The sequence below is a fragment of the Anticarsia gemmatalis genome, chromosome Z (assembly GCF_050436995.1).
Source record: "Anticarsia gemmatalis isolate Benzon Research Colony breed Stoneville strain chromosome Z, ilAntGemm2 primary, whole genome shotgun sequence".
NCBI classification, from domain to species: Eukaryota; Metazoa; Arthropoda; class Insecta; order Lepidoptera; family Erebidae; genus Anticarsia; species Anticarsia gemmatalis.
In genome coordinates, this window is record NC_134776.1 from 9,636,443 (window position 1) to 9,648,273 (window position 11,831).

Genomic DNA, 11,831 nt, shown 5'->3' on the forward strand with positions numbered 1-11,831 from the left:
AATTATACATCTAGTTAATCGCGAATGTTATGACTTGACAATTCGGCGAGGTGCAAACCTGGTGAGAGAATTTGGTAATATTGGCCCAATAAATCTTTCTTTGGCAGCTTTTTCGCATTATGTATTTGATAAGTTGTTCTTTTAATTAGGACACCTAAATAAGTACATATCCGCATACAAAAGTTCGTATTTGTTGTGGAATTAGTTTTATGCCATTTTCCCAGTCTGGTTCCTCGTATCTTCTGATTTGATCTTCTGCAAATTCTAAGTTGCTATAATTACCGTAGACATCGTTAAAACTCTTTACGAACTTTTCTGTATCCCACATCATCTGAATGTAATCTTTTCGCCAGATATTTGTTGCTAGCATGGTTTCTCTGACGCTTATAATTTTAAAATCTTTGAACAGATCTTTTATAAACACTGTTTTAATTTCATTTTTAACAGCCTCGCCTTTTTCTAGGTAATTTTCAAGACGTAATAAAATATGATCGTGCCATTTTTCCACTGTTAAGATATGGACGCCGACCGGTAGTTTTTTTCTTAAAGCGGAATACTCATTTTTCTGCCCCCTCCATGTTCCATAACTAGTGTTTGCATAGTACGGATGAGACGATGTAAATATTTTTGGTTGCAGCTCCAATTCCTTTGCAAATTTCTTTTCAAATATTTTGTTTGGCTTGAAGTCCGCTTTAGAAAAGTATAGATGATGTTTTCCTCTTACTACAAGACCTTTATCAAATTCTGTTTCATTTAGAATGGTCATACGGCGTCCTTCATCTGTTAATATTCGCCTATGAAGCATGAAATCAAGCTGTCCCTGGTTTGGCGAAGTACACCCTTCGGCTCGATCAGGAAATACCGAAAAGCGAATGTTTTTATACTTATCTACTATGTATACTTTTGATGTAACTGGATACATATTACCTGAAAATTAAAACGAAAATATTTTTCACCGGGTATTTAACGAAAAATTAAATTTAATTTAAATATTTTATTATTATTATACCTACCGGTGATATTGTCAGTATTTAACGGAGTGAACGTAGCTCTCTTATCCTTTATTCTTTTAATGGTCTGCCGGCCGTTACAATCGGTATAAAATACCCCGTCGTTTCGTAGATTTGTTGAGTATCTTATGAATATATCTTTCCCAAAATTATCTTGAACAGGAATAGGACCTGTGATCCAGTCGACTTCGATATAAGGTAAACTTTTGTAAAGTCTGAGCGCTATTCCAGCAAATTGAGAATATTTTATGTGAACTTCTTGAACAAATTCAGTTTTAAGGACTTTTAACGTTTGTGCCTGAGAAATAATTATTGGAGTTGGATCCATCGGTCTAAATATATACGGTCCAGGTGGTTGTTTTTGATTTACCATCTTATCTGGGTCATCAGACACATAATAAAACATAGAAATATCCAGGGTTGCAGTGAGCCCATTAGCCAAGACTATGTTTTCTATTCTTGTCAACTTTTCGTTCAAATTAATTATGATGTACTGAAAAATAATACATGATGAAGTCATTGAGTCAAGGAGATCAATTAAAATGAAAGCAGTTGGCAGAATGGTAGGTATGTCACTCACTTCATTTTTAATAAAGGCATCTTTAGAAAACACGCTAAAGTATCCAGAATTTTCCATTCGGCGGTAATACAGATCCGGATCGATATGAGGCTCAATGATAGCTGCTGTGCTTGTTTCCACTTGTTCATCATATTCCTCAAGAGCCAAAGTGGTGGTAGAGGCGGTAGTCCAATAATCTCTTAGTATATGTCGTGGAGGAAGCTCTGTTGCTATACTAGACAAAAATAGGGATTTCAAATATAACTGTAAATCAATGGTTTAAAGTATGATAGAAGAAATTATCAAATTTTCATCTTAAGTCATCTGAATCAGCAACTAAAAATAAACCACTTACTTAGGAAACGAAGGCTCTTGGAATTCATAATCCACTTTCCTTTGCGTCATATTACTATAGCTAGGAGTAAGGACGTAATCCTTATCTACATCCAATGTCTCTTCAGACTGTAAATTCTATATAAAAGTACATTGTATATAAAAGTTATTCGCACTTAAAATGAATTGATATTGAACATTTAATGTTGATTTTGAGTAATAGAGCGTTACAGCTAGTAGAATTTGATGAAATCAGTCAAAGCTTACCGTTGCTTTTTAATTTAATTTCGGTTATTATGATTATTTTTTTCATATTATACACGAAATATTTAGAAAGGAAAGATTACCTTCGTAATGTTACCAAACTCTATTTTAGTATGCGGGTTCTTGGTAGATGCATCGTAGTAGTCGATATAATCATCATTTAAGATTAATTGTTCGTTTATCTTCATGTTAGGTATCTGCCGGGTCAAGAACTTTTTTGTTTTAGAATTAGGCATTTTCTTAATGATGGATCTTCTAGTTCTCACATTTGTCAGTTGCAAGTAGTAAGAGCGGTAACCCATAGGTGGTATACCTTCAGCTACAAATACCAGTTCATCATCCATTGCCGGCTCATGATCTGGTTGGGATCTTTGTGGCAACCCTTTGGCCAGTTCAGGTATTGCTATAATAGAATGATTTATTTTTTCACCTTAAACAAATAGGTATATTTAAGAACATTAAGCCAATATAAACAACTCACATATTAAATTTGAGTCTATATTACGTAGGTTTATAAATGTATTGTAACCAATTATGAACTTTGAAAGTAAGTACTTATTCGGAGAGCACTGATGAATATGGTGTACTGGTGAGCCAAAAATGTTTAAATATTAATACACTTTGCTTGATCTTCCAGTCCAGAGCAAGATTTGAGATAAATATTTTATCGGTACATCGAATAAGGAAAAGGTTTGCAAAAAGATACCTTTATGATCATACAAGTAGTATATACTTCTTTCCACTGGTAATCTAATTGGCAACGTGACTGGCCATCCAAGCGGATTGTACACCATAATCTGGATATAAACAAGAAAAACTCTTTTATTGTTGTACCTACCCACGTATTTAATTTGTGTAACCAATCAAATCAATCAAAATCATTTATTTATTTTAGTCTATAAGCCTGGCACGATATTTTCTTAGCCATTTCCTCTCGAACGATAACGTTTCGAGAGCTTAAAGATAGTCGTACAGCGAATCCTCGTAAGCGTCAGCCTGCGATCGGTGGGTGACGGTAAAGCCAGCTGACTTTTTTGAAACGTAAAATAATTGTCTAAACAGCCGTTTGAGAAATTTTCAGACGGGACGATTTTTTTATGGCTAACTTGAAATAAATAATTACATAAGCCGTGTCTCCAGATAAGGGCCAACAGCTAGATGCGTTGAATGGGCACATGTAATACACGGTAGACGATGCCGCGTTGCGAAGCGTACTGTTAAACAAAAAATATTACAGTAAAATGGCGGCTCGTTGATGTTTTGGGCTGGTGTATATCTTCAACCGCTCACACAGAGTTAAAAACTGCGGTAGAGGCTAAGTGAAAATACAGCATCCTAAGGCAAATGGAAGCTGTTCTAGCAGCAAGACGGAGCCATTTTTTTAGAATAGTTGATGTAAATTGTAATTTCATTTTCTACTTTTTTAATAGAAATAATCTATGAAAATGGCATGAAACTGTAAAAACAATATACCGGAATATTACGTGGAAATACTTATCACCAAAACTATATTTTTCCATTAATATTTAGGTATTGAAAGAAAAAATTCGAAAAATTGTGTTAGTTTTTTACCACATGATTGGTAAAAATATATTCAAGATAAATCAGAAAGCTTTCATAACTTACTTGAAAGCTGGCCGGATAATTTGCATGCAGATCGCTTTGGCAATGTGCACTTTTCTGGTATAGTAGTCGGTGACATGCTTCCTCATATTACCAGCAATGATAGTGTGGTCGTTTATCACTCCTGCAAGACAGTATGATTTTGGGAACATATAGATTAATATAATTAAGCCCTAGCGTCTTTCGACTTTCATTACACTAATAACATACCTCCATCTTTCCATTATATGTCCAGTTTATGTGTTTTTAGATAGTGATCTGAATTTAAAAGATCAATTTTGACGCCGGGGCATTAAGCAAGTAAGAAGTGAAATCCAAAAGGTAAGCCCGTTGTATCTACTTCAAGCTAGTTTTCAGTAGATACGTAAAAATACAACAGACTCTTTAAATTGGACTTGTTTTAATAAAACGGACTGCAATAGTTCCATTGATTGATCAAAATATAATTGTTAAGGCGATATAATATTCTTCTACTAAATTGCGTTCTACGACTTAAAATACATATTTTATTGTCCTCGGTTCACAACACGGAAGAGTTAACCAGGAAAATTTTAACCCCCACACTGGTTGACTCTGAAGTGTCGTGCAAGACCGACGCCATGAACTCATGGAGAATGATCGTTCCAAATGCCGAGTTGCCCCGAAACCTGTCCTCCCAGAGACAATGGGACGCGCCGCTCTGTTTATTAAGACAAAATCTTTTAGAGACGTCATCCTCTCCTGCGGAGCGTGCTCGCCTGTTGGCTGTGGGAGAGTGGGAGTCGGGCCTTTGGGTTCAAGCACTTCCATCTTTTAACGTGGGCACGATGATGGATGATGCTACCTTTCGCATCGCCACTTGCCTCCGTTTGGGTGCTCCTTGCGTTTCTCCGCATCGCTGTCTCTGTGGAGAAGCTGTCGACCGTCTTGGGCACCATGGTCTTTCCTGCAGTAGGAGCTCTGGCCGTATACCCCGACACGCACACCTCAACGACATCATTCGCCGGTCTCTTGCCGCCGCTGGAATGCCAGCCATCTTAGAACCCAATGGGCTGGCGCGCGATGACGGGAAGAGGCCGGACGGTATGTCGTTGATGCCTTGGAGGATGGGACGGCCTTTGGTGTGGGATGCAACTTGCGTCGACACCCTTGCGCCGTCTCATCTTCCAAGGACGGCTGGTGCTTCTGGAGCTGCTGCTGCGGCTGCCGAAGACCTCAAGCGGCGCAAATACAGAAGTCTTGTTGGTGACTATGTGTTTGAGCCGTTTGGGGTCGAGACGCTGGGACCATGGGGCCCGAGCGCCCACTTACTTTACGAAGATATCGCCAAACGCCTCGTCGACAGTTCCCGTGACCAGAATGCTGGCATTTTCTTGGGACAAAGGTTAAGCATTGCCATACAACGTGGCAATGCTGCCAGCATTCTGGGAACGTTCCCGATAGACAGCGATGTGGAGGAGTACTACGACGCGCAGCGCGCCTCCTTTCTTTTATATCCTTAATTTTTTTTTTTATTTTTGTTTTTTTTTCGTCAATGTGTATATATAGTTTTAATTTTAATAATTTAATGTAAATATTTAGTTATATAAGTTTTGTACTGTATAATATGTAATAAAATTCTATTGTTAGATAAATAAAAAAAAATACATATTATTATATTATAGTAAACGGCTTAATCGATAAAGGTAAGATACTTTTTACGTTTATCGATGCACATACTCTGAGCCATTCCCAAAGATATGTATTTGCTTTTATATTCGACTAAAGTAAAATGACGTTATGTTTCAAAGTTGACATTAATTTTATCTCACAGGAAACTTACCAGCTATCCAATTGATTTCTTCAAACTTTTTATTATTTTCCTCTAACCTTGCGAATACTTGTAACTGCTTCACTATCTATGAAAACAAAATTATAATATAACTGACAGCGCTAAACTACATACCGTATAACCTATCTATCCCTTTCTGATGCTTGAATTGCGGGTACTTAGCACGATGTAGCATTGCAAATAACCTATTGTGCTGTAGTAAGTTATTACCTGTAAAAGGAGATGTATTTCTCTAGCCATATACTTAATCGTCGGTCGCGAAGTAAACATTCCTGTCATGTAACTATCCTTATCGAAGGCCAATGGTATGAAATCATCTTGTTTTGTCTGCAGTTTTGGCCTAAAAATAAACAATAACACTAAAATCACACGACCAGTAACAACGACCAATTCAGTAACTGTTTAAGCAGAGGCTAGACTTTCAGCAGGGTGGCAAAAAATATTTTGCTATTATCGCGTCATACCTACAAAGCCGAGTGCGGGTGACAGTAATTATTTTTATCTATTTTAAAGCGTCATTATACAATGAAGACAGAAGAATTCTTCAAATAGTCCGAGGGCTAGGGCCATTTGTAAGTGATAAGCTAATTAAGCTACTTACTGATGTTTCTGGACGGCTTTTACGTAACACGCTGGTGTGGAATAATACAAAAAAACTTTATCTTTGGCCCCTGTCTGTCTCGTATTTACTCCACTGAAACAATATAAATTGGAAGTGCTATTAAATCGCATTATACCTCAGTGGCCAAAATCTATAGTTGCATAAAGTAAGTGTGATAATAGATATTTTTTTTTTAAACGGCGTGTATTACAATTTATAAGTATTGAATAAATATAACTCAATGTTACTAGATCAGTTTGTCCGTGTTGGCGAACCAATGTTTTGCGTCGTGGTACCCAAACCTGGTGCCCATTATCACCATCACGTGTTTAGACGTGTAATAGGGAGCCTGGCGGCGTTGGACCTGCTTCACGAACTCAGCTACCTAAACACCAGATTGAGATTTTATTTAAACAAGCTCATATTATATGAAAACTCCGATGTTGCAGAAGCAACAAATTCTATTACTAGATATTAGGATTACAATTGGTATGGATATAAAACATGATTATGACACTAAAATCAGTAAAATATTGTCGTACTTACACGTTCTTCTATATTTCTGAATTGGGAATCAGAAGTTATGATAAGAGGGTCGGTGCAATAAATTCCAAAACAAAATCCCGGAGGTGACCAATATCCGTCAAAAAGCTTGTGAGTGAAAATGTCACTGTCAGATCCTAAAACGTAAATCCGTTTTATTTAAGTAAGATTTGGTAGGGTGATTCCACATACTCTCCACCTGTCTTTGTATACTGATGGACATAATTACGGAAAAGAAAATAGAATAGCTAACATAAATAAATAAATATTTTTAAATTGTAATTAGTTACATACTACAGTGCAGAGAGCGATGATAGCCTAGTGGTATAAGTGAGTACCTCCCACGCAAGTGGTTGCAGGTTCGAACCCCAAGCAACACATCAATAACTTTTCAAAGTTAAGTGTGTATTAAAAATAATTATCAGTTGTTCCAACGATAAAGAAAAACATCGTGATGCAACCTTGCATGGAACAGTTCTTGAAGGCATGCAAGGTTGCATCAAATCTATTAGTTTTTTTTATCGAATGCTAGTGCCCCTAGCTAGGTTTTCGTTTTGTTCTATATTCTATTGCAACATGGCAAGGCCCTCAGTACTCTTACTATAAAAAAACACCTATTAGATTAAATTTAGCATAGGTATGGATTTTTAAATGTCTTGCTATATTTTTTTACGTGGTGTATAAAATATAAATTTACTACCTACCTAAATCATCACTTCCACGCCAAACAAACTCCATATTTCTTGCTCTCATTCTGAGCAGCTCCTCGTCATAACTAATAGGGTTAATAAAGTGGCCATCAAAACCCATCTGAGCCATAAGCGAAGCAAACTCTTTTGAATGACCAAAGGAATCAGCTTGCCATGTAACGAGAGGTCTACCGCATTCCATAAAAGTGGCGTTAATTTTTCTGCAACGAAAACAAACTTATGCCCGCAACTGCTTTAAGCGGACGCCCGCGACGGTTTCAGTCACGGGGACAAAATTATTACACACTGTTGCTAATTCAACTTAAACGGCGTGCATGTTTACTTGTATCGATCTAATACTTTCATAAATACGTTGCAAAACGACGACGACTAGCAAAAAAAAAACGACAGCATGCAGCCAATCTTTTACATACCTAAAAATATATGACAAATCTGTTGTTAATGTATAATAGAATACGGGAATTAACGCGAACACGCATTTTACCTTAAAATGCCTAACGTTTCGGCGCAGGTTGCACTCGCCGTGGTCCCAGGCAGGAACACGCATTTTAAGGTAAAATGCGTGTTCGCGTTAATTCCCGTATTCTATTATACATTAAACATGCAACGCGAGAGTTTAAAAGTTATGAAATCTGTTGTTTCATAAAATTCTCAAGAAAAGTTTTAGGTAACTTAGACCATTAGATAAGACATGGGAAGACAACTAAAGAATTGAATATGCGAATTGAAAAACTAATAATATGAAAGTAATGAATGAATTTTATGGACTGTTACCTCAACGAGTATGTAAAGTGATCGATAATCGCATGATAGCTGGTGGTTGACTCATCACTCATTCCCCACCCGCCCCCAGCAAAGTACAATCTCCCCTGACGGAGAAGTTGGTAGACCATGCGACGAACTGAAAAATCATTTAGCATTTTGGTTATATTAGCCCTTTCCATAAGATTGTTTTATTCGATTGATTATCTATAGCATAGTTAGTAAGACAGACATAATAACCTGTTCCATCTCGGTCCTTCCACCAGCTAAAGAAGTAAGGCATGTCCATTACAGTAAATCTGCAATAAAATACCAAGACTAGAGTAAATATTGCGAGTAATAGAGCGTTGCCTTGCGGCGTGACAACTGAGAGTGCTTCGTGCTTGTCATCCGAATGAGTAGCATGCCTGTATTTGGCTATGAGGAGCACGAACCTAATTATATAGGTTAATAATTATCTCACCTCCTCTTCTCGTTAGCCCATAGTTCGGTGATAACATTATCCAGAATAAACTTCATATTCACTACGCTCGGTCCAAACATATCTACATCCACTGAAAACAATAAATTGTATTGTCAAACGATGTTATTATACTAAATACGGGTAATAACTGTACATAATCTCACTCTAATGACTTGCTTGCCTAGTATTGTAAATTTATAAATATCTAAGACAGTATTTATACAGGGTACAGGGACTGGCAAGATGACGTATGCCCTTCAATTTGATATATTCAGATGGTACTTCATAACCTAAGGTATAAAATATATCTTTGCTCCATGTAAACCATTGGTAACGGGAAATTGCTATTTATATCTATGACTGATTATACTCAACTTAAGGTTGATGAAGAAGTTCAAGCCACAGGCGAGTTTACGGAACTTAGTTCGCAAAGATGGTTTACACCCATAGCATATTTATTCAGCAAAAACAAAGCAACAAAGGGGCAAACCAACTTACTTCCAAAATAATACTCGTAAAACGTTCTATGAACCCCCAGCTCAATATGAGTGGCAGGTACGATGTGTACGTTGAGTGCGTCAGGATACGGTTGAGGACAACTCTGAAAAATGATACATGTTTTTGGCTAGAGTACATTTCCATAGATTTTTACTCCAGCGTTCAGTTGTTTAGTTCTTTATTTTTAATAATAAATTTTACCTTTCAATTTGTACCTATGTCTTAGTGAGAATAGGTATTCAGTATACAGTATGACATACGAAAAAAATTTACGCCATTGAGGGAAACTACGTTTAATATTGTACACATCTCAATTTACAAAGGAAACAAACTTTAATTTTTATAAACAAATACAATTATTTTCAGTCTTTTAAGCAAATTCCGGAGTGTATAGGAATCAAACCATATTTTTTGAAATACTTATTAGTTAAGTTTTTCATATTAAAAGAGTGTACTTTTAGAAAGGCAGCCCTCCAGCGCACTATATTCACTATAAATGAGGGAGAGAACTGCAGAGACAGTTAATAACGTAAATGCATTTGTGATCTTTTTTATTTATTAAAACTTAAACAAAGGTCCACAGCTACGTTTTAATATTATCACGATTCAAAGTTCCTTAATAGAGAACATAACGGCATTTTTTAAAAATAAAGCGTATAATAATATGAAGCTAAACTCAATGAGGCAGTTTGTTTATAGAATCCTTATTAAATGAAATATATTGAAAGATTTTTGAAAAACAGACGAGATAAAGCTTAATTTAGAACAGTCAATTAGATATATGTACAATACAGTAGTGTAAAGTAGTGATTATGGATAGATTTGGTTCGGCAAAAAGTCACATTCTTAAGAAATATTTGTAACAAAGTAACAGTAGTAGAAGCTCAAAAATAATCAGATACGTCATTTTAGCCTCGCCTAAGCCTAGCCTAGCCTAGTCTAGAGTTCACACAAAACCGATAAATGAAGTCCATCTATTAGTGTATTTTGTCTTACCATATATCCACACGATTCGCCATATTCTACTATAGGAGTGAGAAGATCTTTCGTGACATCGTCTATAGCAGATGTCGGCTTCAGCACTAAGCAAATAAATAAGAACTTGTAAAACATTTTCACAAACGTTCTCGCTAAATTAAAGAAAACTTATTCAAGGCCCATAACTCAATAATTCAAAAGTACACGTTGCATGAAGTCATCTTAATAGGCACTATGCTACTCAAAAAGATATTCATTTATTTTCACGTTTTACGTTAGTTTCACTTAGAACTTGAGTATATCGACCCATCCGAGTACCTAGTCCGAGATATTAATCTCAAATGTCTCACAAGTGTTGTCTCTGATTAATATATCAGCGATCTGTTTGTTTATTTAATACACGAGAGTACTATTGTATATGTAATATAAGCTTGTATAATATAAGAATTCTTCGGATAACATCAACATGAAATATTTCTGTGGCACTGTTTATCATTAAGTACACAATTTGATTCATGAATTACACACATTTCATTGTGAGTGAAACACGTAACATAAAAGTGGATTCACTGCGGATGTTGGAGTGCGTGAGCAACAGATATCCGTTAATAATTGTTGGGAAGTCCCTTACTCGCCAATTTTGACCAAAACATTAAATGCTCATATTAATGTAAAACTGTGCAGAGGTGTGGACCCACAAGACCTAGCCGTGTTGACGGGTAACGCAAAGGTAACCACTACAAGAGGCCCACAAGCCTGAAGCAATCTAACTACCGCCCAAAGAAGCAGCAGTGTGCTACAATAAATTTGCCGTACATTACGCCGGTAAACTAAGAACCAGGAAGAAACAAACATCAAGTTATAAAGTCTAAAGAAGTGTTTAATTATACAGTCTACATCCCAATAACAACTAAACTTTTAGTCGACCCAAATTTTGGGTTATTCCACTTAACTCCAAAAAAACGTTCCACTTTAACTACAAAACAGTTTTAATATATATTTTATTTAAATATAATCATTCCACTCTAACTCCAAGAAATCAGCAGAAGTAGAGTCAGCAGCTTAAAATAATTAGCCATACAGCCTTCGTTCGTCTGCCTAAAATGAATTTTCCACGCGGACAAAGTCGTGGCGGCCTCTAGAGCCTAAATAAAATAGTATTTACAATTTATTATATTATACAGAACTTAATACCTTATACTTGTTATGTTTTCTTCAGGCTAAATTTATATTACAACAGTAATGAGATACAAGAAACTACAGTCCACCAGACGTGGAGCTACGTGCCTTCTAAATGCATACTTGCTAACCTCACTTCTTGGGGGGTGAAGGCTGATTGCAACAGCGCCTCCACACTTTGATGGTCAGACCCTGAATAATTATAATGCTGAACATCCAACCTTATTACGTAGCAAACATCACTGGACTAAAATTATAAGAACATCGAAGCGAACAGCGCGTGTACTCCGACAACGGCACCACTTTTGTGAGAGCGTTTAACGAGCTTTTACGCTTCTTACAGGGTTCTTACAAGAGTCTAGAATCAGACATAGCCAACAAAGGCATAGAGTTTAAATTCATTCCAGGGTACTCTCCGCATTTTGATGGCATTTGGGAGAGCGCTGTCAAATGCACGAAGCATCTTTTGCGTGGTGTCATGACCCTTACTCATTTGAC

At 36.5% G+C, this 11,831-nt stretch overlaps 1 protein-coding gene across 1 annotated transcript; it reads right to left on the reverse strand.

Moving 5' to 3' along the window:
* On the reverse strand, positions 1-8,337 carry LOC142986685 (lysosomal alpha-mannosidase-like). Its single transcript, XM_076135268.1, has 14 exons — positions 8,228-8,337; positions 7,448-7,653; positions 6,747-6,880; positions 6,449-6,585; positions 6,201-6,293; positions 5,810-5,939; positions 5,591-5,666; positions 3,793-3,913; positions 3,319-3,380; positions 2,250-2,596; positions 1,925-2,040; positions 1,591-1,804; positions 1,014-1,308; positions 1-927 (listed from the first exon to the last, which is right to left on the reverse strand). Exons 1-14 carry the CDS (start codon positions 8,287-8,289, stop codon positions 155-157), a joined length of 2,766 nt encoding a protein of 921 aa, XP_075991383.1. The 5' UTR covers positions 8,290-8,337; the 3' UTR covers positions 1-154.
* Positions 8,338-11,831: the final 3,494 nt, after the last annotated feature.